The sequence below is a fragment of the Camarhynchus parvulus genome, chromosome 8, assembly GCF_901933205.1.
Source record: "Camarhynchus parvulus chromosome 8, STF_HiC, whole genome shotgun sequence".
NCBI classification, from domain to species: Eukaryota; Metazoa; Chordata; class Aves; order Passeriformes; family Thraupidae; genus Camarhynchus; species Camarhynchus parvulus.
This window is the reverse complement of record NC_044578.1, coordinates 29690472-29709527: the sequence shown is the minus strand read 5'-3', so window position 1 is coordinate 29709527 and position 19056 is coordinate 29690472. Positions and strand designations below refer to the sequence as shown.

Genomic DNA, 19056 nt, shown 5'->3' with positions numbered 1-19056 from the left:
AGGGCATGTATGAGCAGTTTTACAAATCAGGACTTAAGATTCTCATGAGAAGAGAAGAAAGGGATTTAGCAATACCAATACTTTCACATAATTTCAGTGAGGAACATGCTTGTGTTTTGCATGTTGTATGAACTTTTTCCTTGAGAAACCATACCCCTGATTCCTCTGAAGATTAAAAAAAAAAAGGCAAATTGTTTTGTTTCTCATAATTTGTAATACAATTGTAATTTGTAATAAAATGTATCAGTTTGAGCAAGCCACATGAGGTGGTGTTTGTGGTCACATTGAAGCTGGGAAGATTACATTAAATTAGTTGCCTCCATCACTAATGACTCATTAAAACCTTGCTTTACCTTCTTGGTCTGCTGAGGTAGAAGTGAGCTGGAGGCTGAGCTGGAATTCCCTAGGATTGTTGTTTCTGCTTGATGCTTCTTCAGCCAGAAGTTAGCAGGGATCAAAAGATCTGTTATCTGCTTTTCTCCTTATTTCAGTCATGTTTTGTTGCTATAGGACACGAAAGAACACAAGCTCACACCGCTGCTCTCAAGGTGAAGGAAAAAAAGAAGTTTATTTTCTGACTCTAACATTTATAGTTTTCTAAAAGTGACAGTGGGTTGGAGGGTGACAGTGCTGCCTCTCCAATGACACTGGACAAACCAACAGTCCATCAAATTTCTCCTCCTCCATAAAGGAATGCAAAACAATGAGTTATTTACAGAAAGCGTGTGAGAGAGGTTCGTTACAAGAATGTCAACATCAGAAGGCTTAGAAAACCTTAAAAAACCAGGGCAACAATGTTTATGTTCCCTTTTGTATGTGAGCTAATTGCTTTTTGTCTCAGCTTACCTTTGTTGCTCCTCCCTTGCAGCTCCTGTTTCAATGGAGGCACTTGTTTGGATGGAATCAATTCCTTCACCTGCCAGTGCCCCCTGGGCTTCACGGGCCCCTTCTGCCTGACAGAAATCAACGAGTGTGACTCCCACCCCTGCCTCAACAGGGGCACCTGTGTGGACAGCCTGGGCACATACAGGTGTATCTGTCCCCTGGGCTACACTGGCAAGAACTGCAAGGTGGGTGACTTCTGGTGGCGTTGTGTTTTGAGCTGTCCAGCAGCAGAGGTGACACGGGAGAGGTGTGATGTGCCAAACGTGGCTGAGCTGTTCCTCCTTCAGTCCTGCTTGGCCCATTAGGTGCCTCTGTTCAAAACTGGAAATCATAGAATGGGCTGGAAGAAACCTTAAAGATCATCTAGTTCCACGCCCTGTCTATGTGCAAGGAGGAGAAGAGTGGTTATTTATGAGAACAGGTGTCGCTGGAACTTTCTAGATTAGTTTTCTTGAATGAAAACCAGCTGTTACCCTGGAAAATGGCTCCATTTCATTCAAAGCATAAAATTGTCCTGATTGAAGACAGAGTCCTGTATTTAAAAAAAAAAAAACAACTAAACAAACCAGCAAACAAGCACAAAACAAAAACCGAATATCAGTCTGATTAGCAGGATTTAGATTTAATGGTTTAAATTGTCCTGATTGAAGACAGAGTCCTGTATTTTAAAAAAAAAACAACTAAACAAACCAGCAAACAAGCACAAAACAAAACCAATATCAGTCTGATTAGCAGGATTTAGATTCAATGGTTCATTTTTTACAGGGAGGTTAATTTTATTCAGGGTTGATTGTAAATTTTTTTTCATGAAAAGCCAGAAGATGTTTTGGGGCAGTAAATGACATGCCTGTCCTATTCACAACCTCAATAACAATCTCCATCCTTACTTGCACATTTAAGTTCAGGCAGTTTCCAGTTTTCCACAGGAGCTGCAAACCCTCTATGCTGTAAATGACTGACTAGTGCCTATTAAAAACTCTAACTTGGCATGGCACACTGGAAACAGAATGACGTTTTTCAAATCTGAATTCTTTTTGATTCTGTTCTTATCAAAACGGCAAGAATGACTTGAGACTATTTCTGCTTTTGGAATGGTAAACTCTGTATTGGCTTCCTTTACCAGCAGGCTTGAGTGCTGCCATTAAAAAAAAAAGTGAATTTCTTAAATTGCTGGAAAACACTACAATTTTGTAAGAATTTTGCAGCTCTCTTTCGTGCCAACATGTCTTTGTAAAGCAGGGAGTGTTGTAAAGCAGGGAGTGTTGGAAAGAAGCATTTTAGTGGCACTGGGGGAGGTGCTTTTTCAGAAGTATGTTGCTAGACATTAAATTGTCAGGTCTGCTTCTAGGTATTGCTAATGGAGGAAGTGAATGCAAAGTAATGAAGTGGTAGAAAAAAGCAACCCCTCTGCTACCCTCATTATGCATTCTGGGCACACCACTTCAACCTCATTGGGAGAATTAGCATTGAGAGGGATCCTGAAGTACTGTGAAGTTCAGTAGTTCCTCTTCTGTTATGTTTGCTTTGTTTTTACTGGAGAAAAGGATTAATGTTCCTTTCCCCAAATTAAATGCTGTGGATTCTCAGAAGGTCTGCTTTATGTTCAGAGAAGCCTGATTGTAATGTATTACCCATTTTATACAAGGAACCAGAACTTTCTAAATTTAGATAAGTACTGCTCAAAGCTCTATTGAAGAGATTTATAGATTACAGCTACACTGTAGTTCTTGTCTTAGTAGTAAACTGGCTTGACCTAATTAGCAAAGCTAAATAAGCAGGACAAAATCAGACAATGATTCATAAGTTTTAGAATTTGCATGTAAAACAGTCAGCTACTCATTACAAATGCAGAAGCAAGAGGCTCGGTGTTTTTCTTCTTCACGCTCAACTACATGTGATAAAACTTAATTCCAAGTTTCCTTTTGGTTGCCTGTGAAAGCACAGATTTATTTGTTTTTTTTACTTTAATCTTTGTGAGGAGAAAGTTTGCATCTGAAAAGCAGAACTTTCTGCAATTGAAATTGCATTTTACAGCCAAAATTCTGTGCTACTCACTTTAAAAACCTCACTCTTCCTCAAGTCAGCTTGAAATCAATCAAATAGCTGTATTAATTTGAAGATAAATGCTTAAAAAAGAAATTATGGTTAGTGGCTGGTTTATATTACGTCAGAGAGTTATTTTGGGTCTTCACTTTCATATGATGATTTACTGAGTTTTAGACTCTTTGTTTCTATATGAGAAATCAAGAAAAGCAATATGCTTTGGCCCATCTTCAGGTCATGAAACGGTTGTGGGGTTTCAGTTGAATCTTGGAAGACACAAGAAGTCAGAGAGACCACAGTGCAGCAGGTGGGGCCAGAAGGAGGCATGGTGAGCTAATGATAGAAAGGAAAAGTATGGCTCAAAATGTGGAGCACATCTGTCATCCTCAGCAAGCAGTGAAGATGGGGGAGTGTGGGGGAATAGCTGGAAGCCTCCTGCTACCATGGAGCTAGAAAGCTAGTCTGAGATAAAACCCAGTTTTCTCAAACTGAGCCAGTCAAAGATCCAGCTTCATGGTGAGGTGTGAGGATTGTGAAATAATGCTGCCATCTGGGGTTTATTCCTCTGTTCACTTGCTCTTTCCCAGGCATATGAGACTGTCAGTAGAGTACCTGGCTTAGCTTGGGAAGGACTCTCCTGCCCTTTGCAGTGCCACAGGGATCCTGTATTGCAGAGCTCCCTTTCCTTGCATCTGAACTTCTTCTCTGAGTGCTGTTTCTCCTGCCTGTGCCATGTCTCACGTGGGTTGTTTGCCCTGCAGACCCTGGTGGATCTGTGCAGCAAGTCTCCCTGCAAGAACAAGGGCACATGCGTGCAGACCCTGGCCCAGACGCGCTGCGTGTGCCCGCCCAGCTGGACCGGCGCCTACTGCGACGTGCCCAGCGTCTCGTGCCAGGTGGCAGCTTCACAGAGAGGTAAATCAGCATCCTCTGGCCTTCAGCAGCTCTGTGCCCAGGCACCTCCTTCCCCGCTGCCCCTGTGCACAGCCCAGAGAGCTTTGCCTCTAGCCGATCACTTCTCGAGTAAAAATACTCTCTGCAGCGGTGTGTTTGGGAGTCAAGGCTTCCTTGGTTCTCCCCGTCACAAAAAATATCAGACAGGAAGAATTAAATGCTTCATGGGGTCTCAGTTTCAGTAGTGCTGTTTTACATGGACTGTCTTTTTGGAAAATGCATCAGCTCTTCATGCTAAACCCCAGGCAGGCTAAACCCCAGGTTTCTGCTAAACCCCAGGCAGGCCAGGGGTTAAGGCCACATCCTTCTACAAGAAAGGCATCTTGAACTCATGGTAAGTATTTTTGCAGAGTACTGATTACTGAGTGCACTATTTAGCCTTATAGGTTATACCATGGCCCCTCAAAGTAGTAATTTGCTACTTCAAATGATGTATGTGTCAAAGATTTAATTTTTACGTGAATTTTGTATGGCAACATGGCTTGTAGCCCAGGCAGATGGACACTGTCATGCCACTTTTGTCCAGGAAAGCCAGACAAGCAGGTTCAGTGTCAAAGGAGAAAGGTGTAAAGCTCCCATACTTTTTGGGGATGTTCTAGGTACAAACCTGGACCTTTGTAGAGCAGCAGTAGTAGTTCAGATATGAGCTCACCAGCCAGTGCTAAAGTAACACAGCAGCACAAATACTTCATGTCAGTATTGAATCCAGCAATGCAAAGAGGACAGAGCCTGACTTCATTTGTAAGCCAGTTTTGGTTCTGATCTACTGTAATTTAAGGAGTAACTCTTCAATTTTAAAGTTACAACTTTTCAGTTTGTTGGGCCTACCCATATCCATTTCTGTCTGAGCCACCAGCACTGGCAGCAATTGCGTTTTGTGTGTTTGCTCACTTGTTTGTTTTAACTCCGCTCCAGGAGTCCCCGTGGACCAGCTGTGCCAGCACTCTGGTCACTGCCTCAACGTGGGGAACAGCCACCACTGCCAGTGCCAGGTGGGCTACACGGGCAGCTACTGCGAGGTGCAGCTGGATGAGTGCGAGTCCAGCCCCTGCCAGAACGGAGCCACCTGCAGGGACCACCTGGGCGGATACCACTGCCAGGTACCTGGGGGCACAGGGGAACAAAGGCACCAGCAGCAATCACAAACACCTGCAAGTGCTGGGGACTACCTTCAAATAGGGGCATAAAAAGCAGCCTGCACCTGGGAGGAATTTTTAATTTGGCTGTAGCAAAACCAGTGCTCCTGAGAGGTTTTTAAGAGTGAATTAAGAGGTGTGGGTTGGAAGGAGCTGTGGTTGATGAGCGTTTGAACTCTTTGTGACATTGGAGAGGGGATTCTAATCTGGAAAGGCTTTTTGCCTGAGGGGTGGTTTGTATTAAAATATTTGTAAAATGTATTAAAGGAATATTGTATTTTCCCTGTTGGATGGCCAAAGTATCCCTTGCCTCCCAGGGTGGGAAATGCTTTCTGTTTCCTAACACTGATGCAGAGAGCAGTGTAGGCCATGAGATTGGTGTATATCAACCTCCCTAAAGCTTTTTGGAATGGTAGAACACCTTGGAAGCCCATGTCCAGAGGGAAAGGATGAGTTTTATGTAAACCTTAAGCCAAAACTACTAAGCCAGCTTTGGTGCTGGAGGGTATCAGGATTTGATCTGCTGTGTTTTGCAGCAATCCAATCACTTGAATTCAAATTTGCAGTGCCCTGTTACGTTGTGTGTTTAAGCTGCTTTTCCAGCTACAAAGGCAGTCCTGATGTGCCCCACTGAGGGCTCCTGTGTCGGTGCTGGCCTTTCTGAGCTGCCTGCTCATGTGTGTGCCAGAAGCCATTGACACTCATTTCCGTGCCGGCAGTGCGTGGCTGGATACCAGGGGGTCAACTGCGAGTACGAGGTGGATGAGTGCCAGTTCCAGCCCTGCCAGAATGGAGGGACCTGCATCGACCTGGTCAATCACTTCAAGTGCTCCTGCCCGCCAGGAACCCGCGGTAGGATGCTCAGCAATTAAGTGAATGTTACAAAGGGGAATTTTCCTCTCTGGCTGCTGGTTTCACGAGACACAGTTTAAAGGGAATGCATTCTGTTCTTTGAAGAATGTTCCCAAAGTACACTGGATCCCTTGGGATACATATTTTCTCTTTAAAAATAAATGCTGCTTTTTTCCCCTCCCTTTTAATTTTTTTTCTTTTAAAGGAATAGGTCGTGGCAGTGTCCCTTGGGAATGTAGAGCCATCTTTGGCAATGTGGATGCAGGAGATTGCTGTTAAGATCTCTCCCAAACCTATCTTTTTTGATACAGTAAATCCAAGGTTTCTTTTTGGCTAAGGTGCTATGAAATAAGTGGGAAACTTTCTTAGTTTTTGTATAACTTCCAATATCCTATACTTGCTTAAATTTTTGCCCTTCATTTTCCTCTGTCCTGGAGTCTTTTGTGGAAAAGAAGCTGAGTGACTCTAGGCTACCCTAAACTATTTCATCATATTGGAGCTCTTTTATTAAAAGTTCCTTCAGGGGAAAAAAGTTGAAAAAGAAAAGAAAATAAAAGTAGTCCACAGTTTATATCAGTAGTTTTCAGTAAGCATGATTCCACAGGCTGTTTATTGTCAGGTTTCTTAAAACCTAGCCTTCCCTTTTATATCTTACCTATGAACCTGGCTTCTGCCTTTGAAAATATTCAGGTTTTAACATTTTAACCCATCAGTAAATGCTTTCTCACTTTATGTTCTTTTTTTAAGCTTATTCCTCAAGTCAGAGCAATGTAAAATTTTTAACTGAACTCTTTCTTTCTGAAGTGTGTCATCTCAATTGTTGGCAAAATCTTCAGATGTCAGAGAGAACTAAATTCTTGTTTCATAAGGAAATTTAAGTACAATTATAAAATAATATATTTGCCTCTTGCCCACTCATATCACCAGTTCATTCACTTCAGTGTGGTTCTCCCCACTCTGGATAAGTGTTTATTTCATTGTAAATCATTGCACTACCAATTCTTCATGTATTGTTCTTAATATTATTCTTCAATAAAAAAAACAGGCAAAAAAGTGCAATAAAACAAAAGCAGAAACAAACCTGCTTTTTAGGTCTCTACATCCAAGAGTGTATTTAGGTACCAGTATCTGCATTGCCAGAATTTCTGTATTCCACTCAATTCCCCACCATCCTTTGAGATGTTCTGGGTGTGCTGCTTTTAATCCTTCAGTCTTTCTTTGTTGTGATTAATTACTTTCTGGATGTAACAGTTTTGTTGGTTTTTTGGGGGGGTTGGCTTTTTTTGTTGTTTTTCTTTGTTTTTGTTTTTGGGTTTTTTTGGGTTTTTTTTGTTTGTTTTGTTGGTTTTTTAATTTTTTTGTAAATGAAAGGAATTGGAGGAGACTTGATACAATTATTTAGAATAGTAAAACTTAGCTTTTGTCCCTGGCCCAGTTTGTAGTTAGTACTTTACTGATGCCAGTATAAGCATCCTCCCTATTTAGGTGAAGGATTTTACTTGCTCTGGGTGGAACAACAGCAATCAACTTGCTCAGCTTCCCCTCTCTGCCCTTGTGCAGTGAAAGCAGAACCAGCACCTGCCCTTGTCCCTTGAAAGGAAATCCCACAGGGAGGAGAAGAAATTGCCCTCCCTGGCTGCTGGTGGGGGTTTGCTGTAAGTCCCCAGCAGCCAGGCTGGAGGAATCCGTGTTTTATCACAGCTGCTTTTTTTGTTGGTGTGCTGCTGCTTGTTTTAATGCTGCAAATGCTCTTTGCCCAGGTCCAGGGTAGCCTGGTGGCAGCTTGTGGCTGTCAAGGCCAGCACGGGGCTCCCAGGCTCTGCTCAGTCTCAGGGCTGAATCAAGTGCATCTTTTTTGGGCTTGGTTTGGTTTTGTGTTTTTAATTATGCCCTTAAATTAAGTCAAGTGTGAAAGCTGCCAAATACCAGGACAGCTTAGCACTGAGGACAGCCTGGATGTAAAACACATGTACCCTAAGCCTGGCCTGAAGCTGGCTGTCTGCAGAGGGTGTGGAATGTGTTAAACTGGGATCTTTACCTGCTTATTTCAAGGTCTGTGCGTGACATGGCCTTAAAACTTGATGAGCAGTGTAGGTGATGCCTTGAAAGGCTAATGGAACAGAGGCTGGGCAGAGTTAAAGGAATAAAGTAGGGATTTATTAAAGGAATTAAAGTAGGGATTTATTAAAGGAATAAAATAGGGATTTATTAAAGGAATGAAGTAGGGATTTATTAAAGGCCTTCACAGGATACACCCTGGGCAGTACCAGAGCCTGGCCATGGCTACACCCAAGATAGACCCTGGGTTGAGTTCTCACACTTTTATAAGTTTTGGTCCATTTCCATCTTGGGGTTCATTGTCCAATTCCAGCTCCAGGTGATGCAGTCCCACCCTCCCAGTTTGCTCTCCTCAATTCCCTGTTGTTTGCACTTTTTGGGCCTGAAGCTGCAGTGGTGCCCTTGGTTCTGGGGCTGGAAAAGGATTGTTCTGTGGGACTGAGCTGTGAGGAGAACTGCCAGCACTTTATATGAAGTTCAGAGTTATAAACGAATGCAGTACAGAATCTGAAGCCATCCCAGGGAAGGCAGGCGTGGCACTGTGTCCCCAAGCTGTCCCTCTCTCCTGGCAGGCCGGCTGTGTGAGGAGAACGTGGATGACTGCATCTCAGACTCAGGGGCTCCGCGCTGCTTCAACGGGGGGCAGTGCATCGACCAGATCGGGGGGTTCAGCTGCCTGTGCCCCCAGGGCTTCGCGGGGGAGCGCTGCGAGGGCGACATCAACGAGTGCCTCTCCAACCCCTGCAACCCGCGCGGGAGCCTGGACTGCGTGCAGCTCACCAACGACTACAGGTGCATCTGCAGAAGCGCTTTCACTGGTGAGTAGTCATCAACAAGCATCCCATTTCATGGCAGCATCTTGAGAAATGGTGGCTCTGTCCCTTCCTGGCAGTGCTGTTATCTGCCCACTTCTCTTCACAGTGTCTGGTTGTTTCCCTACTGTCACAGACATCTTTTATGAAAAATCCTTTCCTTAGGATTTTTCCTCCTGAGAAGCTGAGAGGCCTCAGGAACAAAATGTAAACAATGATTATCTGCTGCTGTGGAATGCAGCAGGTGCCTCTGTGATTGGCCCATGCTGATTGTTTCTAATTAATGGCCAATCACAGCCCAGCTGGCTCAGACTCTCTGTCCGAGACACAAGCCTTTGTATGATTCCTTCTTCTTCTATTCTTAGCTAGCCTTCTGATGAAATCCTTTCTTCTATTCTTTTAGTATAGTTTTAATATAATATATATCATAAAATAATAAATCAAGCCTTCTGAAACATGGAGTCAGATCCTCGTTTCCTCCCTCATCCTTGGACCCCTGTGACACTGTCACACCCTACAGCATGTTTGTTTTTAAACCGGTCTTTCTTTTAAAATTTCTAAGAAATTTGGCTTCCAGAGCTGTCTCAGATGAAGGAATCTCCTGAGACATTTGGCTTCCAGGACTTCTCTTTCCTTGTGGTACTTTTGTCGCCTTCATAATGTCACATTTCTAATATTGAAAGTGTAACAGTTCATGTGTCAGCTTAGCTGTGACTTCTCCTTTTGCAAAGCAGCCATGTGCATTTTCTCTATAAATCAGCATCATGGTGTCATAATTAGCTTTTGGCCTCCTTTTCTACTCCTAGCTGCCTTTCCTCCTTGCATTGGTGATGTGGTCAGGATGGAGTATTCTATGCATAGACAGGCTTTACATTCCTAGCTTGGTGAGCCTTCCACAATCCAACTTTGAATCACAACTTTGCAAGAATTTCACACTGTGCAGACTTATGTCTCACTCTCTCTAGACCTCCTCTTTGTTAGTATTGCTGCTATTCTGCTTTCTGCCTCCCACTGGGCTTAAGTTTGGTCTAATAGTCTCCAGATGTGTCTTAACTTTCAGCTTTCCATTTTCCATGTCAGTTTAACTTCTTATGCATTCAGTTTTCCTCCATTAAAACCTTTCACTTTCCCTGCTTACCAGTCACCTTTCCTGCATGCTTTACCAGCAGTTTTTACTCTTATTTTTTCTTAACGATGCTGTGTTTTTCCACTGAATTTGTGAGTTTCAGATGCAAAGAAATCACAAAATGTATGTTCGAAGAATTCATGTTGTAGCTTTTGAATGCATTACTTATCCTGCCAAAAGAAGTTCCTGGAAGAATGATGTATGAGGGAAGTGGAGCTGGTGGGACACTGGTGCAGGCCACCAGATGGGTTTATTTTAAGCCTATCTGTCAAGGCTGCTTTTATGAATTATGTCTCATGTGGCTTCTGACCCTCGTGGAAGGGTTGCTGGATCCTGTGCTGTGGGGAGTGCAGGCCTGCTGCACCCCAGGAGGAGCCGGGAGAGCTGCTGTGTCTCAGACATGGAGTCTGTCTGGAAATGTTAGGCACAAAGGGAAAACATGTTTCCTCCTCTAGCTGTCTGTGTTCTGCACATTCCCCACTGACCCTTCTGACTGGGAGGGGACAGGGTGGCTTTGCTGTGGTCTGTGACTGGTGGGATGCCAGAACTCTGTGGGCCATCCTGCCCTGTCTGCTCCTGTCTGCAGAGTCCTGGCTGCACATGTCTGGAGACTTCTATTAATGTTTTCCTAGGGGGTCTAAGTCATGCTGAGATCATCCCCAACTTTTAGAAGTTTGGTGTCAGCCTGACTCTGGGAGCTGCTGCAAAGCTGGTCAGTGCAGTAAGATCTCTGTCTGGCTGATCAGTCTGAGGAGACTCTGCTTGGTTCTCCTGTTCACTCGTGGTGCATCTGGTTCTGAGGGTTACAGTGTGAGTTGCCATTGGACTCATTGAGCATCTCCCAAATAGTAAAGAAGTCTTAGAAACCCCCAAACTGGTGTGGTACATCACTTCCAGCCTCTGTGCCTGGCTGACTTGGGGATGACAGCAGCACCCTCTGTCTCTGTGCTGTGTTGTGTGTGTTCTTGAGGAGGCAGGCACTGCCAGCTGTCTCCAAATGCACCTTGTGGATCTGGGGCTGTGCCTCCCTCTTTACTGCTTAGGCAGCCACGTGGAGACCACACCTCATCCAAAGGGATGCTCCCTCCAAAAGGACTGCTCAGCTCGCTGTTTATTGACAGTGTGTGTTGTGGTGTGATGGCTTTGGGGTGGTCACACACACGTTTCTCTGCTCTGTGTCTCTCTGTGCCCTGTCCCAGGCCGTCACTGTGAGAGTGTCATTGACGTGTGTCCGCGGAAGCCGTGCCAGAACGGCGGCACCTGCGCGGTGGCCAGCAACATGCCCGAGGGCTTCATCTGCCAGTGCCCCCCGGTAAGCACCCACCCCTGCTCCCACTGCCCTGCCTGCCCCAGCCCCAGAGCCCTCTGCCCGGCCTCTCACTGCTTACTGCAGGTGATTTACCCACATCCCTTCGTTTATCTGCTCAGCAGGGAGGCCCAGGGCTTCCAGCTGCCCCAGGAGAGTGATGCTGCCTGTTGCTACCCCAAACGTGTATGGTCTTCAAGTATCACAGCTGGCTTTTTTGTCTTAAATCTACCGTTAAATTACATTAACTTAATTTAATTAACTTGTTTTTTTTGCAGTCCTGTGTTTTCTGTGCTTGCTGCAAGCTTCCCCTTGTTTGTGGCCCTTTTAGGCTGTTTTCAAAATGTAACAGAGCCTTGTGATTTCCTTCTTTATCCATAAGGTTAGGTCCACAAAGTCACAGCTCCTGCAGTGAGGCTAGAGGAGTTACAGGGGAGAAAGGATTTGCACGACACCTTCCCTCCAGCCCTCAGAGTGCTGAAGAATAGGTTTGTGACACTGATTGTTTTGCCTTTTTTTCCACCCCACAGGGTTATTCTGGAGCAAAATGTGAGTTCAACAGCCACAGTACCTGTGGACAAGTGAAATGCAAGAAGGGGGAACAGTGCATCCAAACGTCTTCTGGTCCTCGGTGCTATTGCCCTAAGCTGTCTGTGGGAGAGGAATGCCAGACACACCCAGGCTGTGCCAGTGCCCCCTGCCAGAATGGGGGCAGCTGCCACCCTCATTCTCAGCCCCCTTACTATTACTGCCAGTGCCCTGCTCACACGCAGGGCAGCCACTGTGAGCAGCCCGTCACGTTCAGCCCGGAGCCCCGAAGATGCCTGGATTCCCAGTGTGCAGAGAAAGCCAGGGATGGCTACTGTGATGAGGACTGTAACACCCACGCCTGCCAGTGGGATGGAGGCGACTGCTCCCTGACTGTGGAGGATCCTTGGGCCAACTGCTCCTCCTCCCTGCCCTGCTGGATGCTTTTCAATGGACAGTGTGACGAGTTCTGCAACACGCCCGAGTGCCTGTTTGACAACTTTGAGTGTCAGCAAAATAGCAGGACATGCAAGTAAGGCTCAATGCTGAGAACATTTTCTGTGTGACTAACATAGCTCCTGCCTGTGGCTCCCTTCTCTCCCATTGTTTCTCTTGCTGTCCTTGCTGAAAGCTTGGCATCCAGCAATTTCTGCTGCTTTGTCTATTTTTGGAGTTTGTGTGCTGTGCACTAAGTCGATAACCTGAACAATGGTAATGTGTTAACCTGCTTGATGGATGTGCCCTGCTTTCCCTGGAAATGTTAATAGGAGGCATTTTGTCTTGTACTAGATTTTAAGTGTGCTGCCTGCTATCCTGAATTTTTTTCCATACCAGCAATACCTGTCTTTTAATCCCAGCTGTGCTTGCTGCCTCTGAACATGTTTTCTAGCTTGTTTGTAGGGGCACTTCTTTCTCTTCAGTTATTTTTGAGCAATGCCACAGCTTTGCAGTGATGATTCTCCCTCAGTGAGGCAGGAGGTGTTAGTATCTTAGTAAACAGAATAAGCAGTTCTCTTACACCGTTACCAGAATGAAATAATGGCTTCTTGGGGTGTGCTGTGCTTCCTATTTTCACCCTCTCAGGCTGCAAGCTTATCCTGGGGTTGTATTTCTTCTCCTGCCACCCTGATTATGGGTGTTGTTTTACCTCAAACGATGCTGAAGAGTGTAAGACCCAGTCCCCCAGAGCGCAGATGTGCTGTGCAGAGCACAGATGTGCTGTCCCTGCTGCAGGTATGACAAGTACTGTGCGGATCACTACGCGGACGGGCGCTGCGACCAGGGCTGCAACAGCGAGGAGTGCGGCTGGGACGGGCTGGACTGCGCCGGCGACAAGGCCGAGAAGCTGGCGGAGGGCACCCTCATCATCGTGGTCCTGATGCCCCCCGACGAGCTGCTGGAGGACGTCCGCAGCTTCCTGCGCACCCTGGGCACGCTGCTGCACACCAACCTGAGGATTAAGCTGGACTCCCAGGGGAACCCCATGGTGTTCCCCTACTATGGGGAGAAATCAGCGGCGCGGAGCCGTCGGTCGCTCGTGGTGGTTCGCAAGCACAGAGAGCTGGAGCAAGAGGTCATTGGGTGAGTGGATGCCTCTGTCTCCCTCTGGCCTGGTTGTCTGGTAACTCTTGCTTGTAGTATTTCTAGATTTTCTAGGGCTGTAGGCTGTTTTATTGTAACTGTGTTCACAGGGTCTGAGGATGAGGGAAGAGACGAGGATCTGACTTCATGTTTCAGAGGGCTGATTTATTATTTTATTATATATATTATATTAAAACTGTACTAAAAGAATAGAAGAAAGGATTTCATCAGAAGGCTAGCTAAGAATAGAAAAAGAAGGAATGATAACAAAAGCTTGTGTTTCAGAAAGAGAGTCTGAGCCAGCTGACTGTGACTGGCCATTAATTAGAAACAACCCACATAAGACCAATCACAGAGGCACCTGTTGCATTCCACAGCAGCAGATAATCATTGTTTACATTTTGTTCTTGAGGCCTCTCAGCTTCTTAGGAGGAAAAATTCTAAGGAAAGGATTTTTCATAAAACATGTCTGTGACATTTTATAAATGGGAAAGTGCAACGCTATTGCAACTGCCCAGTTTGGCGTTGGGGTAGGAAGATTAACGTAAAGCACTGCTGCAGTTTGACCTAGTGCTTTGGCATAAGTTTCTGTCCCTGACTGCTGTGCCCTCTTACTGTGTCTCTGCAGCACCAAGGTGTTCCTGGAGATCGACAACCGCCAGTGTGCAGAGGACTCAGAGCAATGCTTTCACAACACAGAAGCTGCTGCAGCTCTCTTAGCTGCTCAGGCCATCAAGGGCATGCTGCCCTATCCTTTTGTGTCTGTCCAGAGTGAGTAATTGGAGAGGAAAAATTGCTTATTGAGGGAGGCAGTCATCAAACTTGGGCTTGCAAAATACTCAGATTATTGATCATCTTGTTCTTGTGTCTCACTGTTCAGCATGGTTTCTGGGAGGTAACTTGTTTGTCCCCAGTCATAGGAGTGTGTTTGTGCAAAGTGCAGAGGGCACGTCTGGTTAGTAAGACAGGACATTTAATTTAGAGCCCAGTCACTTGTAGAATCAGTAATCACTCATGCTACAGCACTGCAGTGGTGATCTCCACACTAAAACCACTGATGTGCTTTAAGCCATGAATTCAGTGGAAAAGGTGCCATTTAGAGAGAAAGGCTGGGAGGCATTCCTCAGTCCAGTCTGCCAGATGTTTTCTCCTCCGGCAATATGTAATCTCTTTGATTTCTGCTCCATCTCCCTCAGTCTGAGGCTCAGCTGCAAACCTGTTCTAGGCTGGCATTATTGCTTTTCCTAGTTGGGTCGTGCTTGTATCTTCTTCCCAGAGAGGTGGTGGAATCACATTATTAAACACATCTGTGGATGTGTTTAATAAAAGACTGGACATGGCACTTGGTGCTATAGTCTAGGTGAGGTGTTAGGGCACAAGTTGGACTTGATGATCTTAGAGGTCTCTTCCAACCTCATTATTCCGTGATTCATGTAGATCAGCTCTCTCTATGCCAAGTGAGCATGGCTGGAGGAAGGGGCAAGATCTTTGATTCAGCAGCCATGTGCTCTGAAAAATACTTTGAGAAACCAGACCAAGGGAAGTCAAAAAGAAGGGATGTGTACTTACAGCAGTCTCGGTGGCACCTCAACTCTGTAGAGACAATATGCCCCCTGTGGGAAGGGCTGTGCTGAGAAAAGAGAGTCTGTAGGTTGAAGATTGTTGTCTCCACTTTGTTAATCCCACTGTGTTTTAACTGGCACTTTCAGGTGAGCCCTTGTTACCACCAAAGACCCAGCTGCTTTACCTGCTTGCTGTGGCAGCTTTGATCATCCTGCTGATCCTGCTGCTGGGGGTGATGATGGCCAAGCGCAAGCGCAAGCATGGCTCCCTGTGGCTCCCCGAGGGCTTCATCCTGCGCAGGGACCCCAGCAACCACAAACGCAGAGAGCCCGTCGGGGAGGACGCTGTGGGACTCAAGTGAGTTTGCATCTAGGCCACTGCCACTCTGTTTATTACTGGCTTGAGGATTTTGAGAATGTGGCTGAAATATGTTTCATCAGAGGCACTTAACTCCTTAGAGAAAGCTTCCTTTTAAACTAGAACGTCTTAGGCTATTCCTCTAAATTTAAAAACATCTGGTTTGGACGGAAGAATTTTAATTAACTGTAATGTATAAATGCCAGCAGGAATCTGATGTCCTGGCTTTGTTTGGTTTTCTGACACTGAGCAGTATATATCAGCAGCTGGGCACTGTTTGCCTAATTTTCTCCTGGAATAGGTGAGACATTTTAGGTTGATAGATGACAGCAAACTTCTAATATCTCTAGATCAATGCATCAAAAATGTGACTGAGAAGTAATGGCAAGTTTCAAAAGTTTTATGCAGTTTTGGCTTTCTACTGAATTAAACTGCTTTTCAGTTCTAAGTGCATTTAATGCCACCATTGGTTGCCTGAAATTTGTGATTTCTTGGTTCCTCTGTTTGCAAGCTACCAAACTTACAAGCACCCCTTTGTTAGTCTCTGCAGGGTAGTGTAAGTAGCAGCAGTAGCACCTGCTCAGGCTGCAAAGTGATATCTTCTCCTTGTTTGTCAGAAATCTGTCAGTCCAGATACCAGAGGGTAACCTGGCCGACCCTGGGACGACTGAGCACTGGGCAGGAGATGGTGGACCTCAGCCCAAGAGAGCTAAGGTGAGGAGCTCCAACACTTAAATACCATCTGAAACTGCTGGTGAGACAAGCATCTGCATTACCTTCCCTTGCTCAAAACATCCCTTGGCCTAGGGATTGGTAAAATATTATTAATGTTATCTGAGGAGCAAATCCTCAGGTTAACACTGCCACCACAGGCTGGTGGAGAAAGTCAGTACCTTCTGTCTCAGTGTCCCCTCCCTACAGCAGCAGGAGGGACAAGAAGGTTAATGACATGTCTGGCAGCTCAGGCCTGGTAATGTATGGTGAGAGTATGAAAGCAGAAGTAAATGCAGACCACCATTAGCTTAAAATAAAACAACCCCCCCTAAAACACCAAGAAAGCAAACAAAAAACCAAAACGCAACAAAAATCCCCACCAAAACGAAGAGCTTTGAGTGTCTTTGGCCGCTTGCTGGGCGTTTTGAAGCAGCTGCTTGTGTGTGTGCCCAGGCTGAGGACCAGGCCCTGCTGCCCGAGGGGGACGAGCAGATTGACCAGCGCCAGTGGACGCAGCAGCACCTGGAGGCGGCCGACGTCTGCGGCAGCACCTCCCTGGCCCTCACCCCGCCCCAGGCTGATCAGGAGGTGGATGTGCTGGATGTCAACGTCAGGGGGCCAGGTCAGTACTCAGAGTGTCTGTGTGTCCTGCCAGCCCGCCCTGTGCCCCGTGGCTGGGGCTGCTGGTGGTACAAATGGAATGGAGTATGCAGGATCACCAGCATGGTGCCCAAGGGAAGCACATGTGTGCACTGCTGGAAAGGTGAAACCATGGTCTGTAGCACGTGGAATATCATGGAGCCAGCAGGAAAATTCACTTAGCAAGCACCTGTAGAATCTCACTTGTAACAGTGTGTGCCTAAGTGATACTGTCAGAAATTCTGAATGCATAATCGTGCTGGAAATAACCCCCAGTTTCTCCAGCTGGTTCACTGCAGATATCCATGCCAGACTTTTCTAAGGACAGCTTAGCAGATTTTATACCTGAGGTGTCTGTTATCAGCTGAGCAAGCAAGGATGGCCTTTTCCTGAATAAGATGACTTTTTGGCAGATAGTTGACCCTCATTAGCAGTGTGTGAGGTGTCTGTCCTGAACAGAGCAGCAATGCAGCAAGATTGTTCTTGATTTTTTTTATTCCCTGATTTATATCTTCAGCTTATGATGATCAAGTCATTGAATTCATAACAGAACTGTGGACGTGGGAGGTTTCTTTCACATGCAGGCATGTTTGCTGTCTCTCAGTCCCAAATGAGTAGATGCCCTGGGAACCCTCTTCTGCTTTTATGACTGTGGTGCTGAAGCTGTATAAGTTGGTGAGGGGCTGGGTGGGTCACCTGGTAAGAACTGATCTCTGGGCTCTGAGAGGAGCCAGTTGATCAAGGACTTTATTCTGCTTGGAAGAGCTGCAAGCATGGCTCTTGTTCATATGCAGAGAGGCGATGCTGATGATATTGCTGCAATGCCTTTTTCTGCTGTGTTTTGTGGGAATATTTCCATGCAATTTAAGGATGAATGGACCCATTCTCTCAGTTCCTTCCTATTGTCTTTTCTGCTCATTGACCCGTTGGCTCTCCTAAATGCAAAGGGAAGGAGGGATTTTTGTGTAATGAGTGTGAGAACATAAACCATCACTTTCTGCCAAATTTAAGCTTTTCTTTATTTCCCCAATTGAAACTTCTAGCTGTGTGGCAGGCTAGAAGCTTTCCAAGTGCAGGCAATAATGTTCTTAAGGCTCCAGTTTATTTCCACGTTCACCCAAAGCTTTGTCCAACAACAGCAATGAAATAATACTGACCTGTGAGTTGTTTTCCTGCCATCCAGATACAATTGTCAAGCTTGCAGCAAGCTGCTCTAAGTTATTTCTCTCTGTGGCATCAGAAGCAAGCAGCTGTCAGGGGCAGAAATAATTTTAAAAGTCTGAGAGGTGTTGGAACAAGGGGTTAGTAAGGAGGGGTAGGATTTCTCACAGTTAATGTGGCTGTTTCTCTGCCCTGGCCACCCTCACTTTCCCAGGCACTTGGAAAAAATGGGCCCTTCTGAGAGGTAGTTGCCCTCTGTCCCGAGAAGTCTGAAAAGTGGATTTCACACCCCAGTAATGCTTTGCTGCCCCTCACTAATTACAAAGGGTGTTCAGGCTGACTGCCTTGAGTGCAGGTGTCTGGGCTGGAGCCACCTGAGGCTGGGTGAGCTAGATCCTGGCTGCAGGTGCAGGTTGAGCAGCAGAGATCTCTTCCTGAGAGGGGAGAAACAGCTCAGTGTACCAAGGGTTTGTGCCCTCTCTTAACCCACACCTTCTGCAGTCTCTCAAATCTGGGGGGAGCCAAGACCTCCAGTGTTCTCCAGAAGCATTGCCTGGAGATTTTCCCTGTGGGTTCCTTATATCCCAGCTTTGAGTACCTTGTGCCTGACCTTCAGGAGTACCTGTCTGGTGAACTCCTGGCTTTACTATCTCACTCTGCATTTTCACGTGTACTCAGGGGCTGTCCTACTGAAAGACAGCAAACAGAAGAGTTTTTGTAAAATGCTGCCACCACCTTTGTCTCCCCATGCTATTCTTTTGCTGTGTCCCCCAGAGCAGGGAGGACATTCTTTTCACTGCAGTTATTGTGAGTGTGTAACCAGGGTAATGTGATTATAGCATAACTGGTAACACCACCTATAATTAAAATTGATGAACTGTCTCTATTCTATGCCCCTCTTTCTTTCAGTTACTGAAACTTCAGTGGTTTAGACTGGAATTTTCCATGCTGGATGTCTGCCTCCAGCTGGATGCTTTTGGGTTCTTTTCCAGCTCTTTGAGAGAACAAGCTGGAAGGGGGAAAAAAGACATTGTGTCCACAGCTTTTTTTTTTTTCCTCTAGTAGTCCATCAAGCACTTAATTGTGACTGTCTAGCTGGATGTGCTTTTGCTAGCCTCATAAAACCAACCGTGTGTGGCCAACTTGCAAGGCTCTGAAAAGAGCTGCATGTACCTGAGAAACTCTGTGGAGGGTGGCAGCTAATCATTCCAGGGATTTAATGCTGTGCTGTCCCTGGGGAGAAGCTAGGCACGAACATCCAGGATAGCTGCAGTGATTGAGCAAGGCAGACCCAGCCTGTGAGTGGTTTTTCCCAGAGCTGGGGTGCTGGGGGAAAGGAAA

General features: G+C 45.9%; 1 protein-coding gene across 1 annotated transcript in view; it reads left to right on the top strand.

The window, feature by feature from the left end:
- Positions 1 to 19056, top strand: part of NOTCH2 (notch receptor 2) — a 91953-nt gene that overhangs the window by 65111 nt on the left and 7786 nt on the right. The window contains exons 18-29 of the mRNA XM_030953915.1: positions 869 to 1070; positions 3690 to 3843; positions 4798 to 4982; positions 5738 to 5870; positions 8501 to 8746; positions 11066 to 11178; positions 11703 to 12232; positions 12934 to 13281; positions 13910 to 14052; positions 14991 to 15201; positions 15819 to 15915; positions 16369 to 16537. Coding sequence (XP_030809775.1) covers positions 869 to 1070; positions 3690 to 3843; positions 4798 to 4982; positions 5738 to 5870; positions 8501 to 8746; positions 11066 to 11178; positions 11703 to 12232; positions 12934 to 13281; positions 13910 to 14052; positions 14991 to 15201; positions 15819 to 15915; positions 16369 to 16537 — 2531 coding nt within the window. The remainder of the gene's footprint in view (positions 1 to 868; positions 1071 to 3689; positions 3844 to 4797; positions 4983 to 5737; positions 5871 to 8500; positions 8747 to 11065; positions 11179 to 11702; positions 12233 to 12933; positions 13282 to 13909; positions 14053 to 14990; positions 15202 to 15818; positions 15916 to 16368; positions 16538 to 19056) is intronic.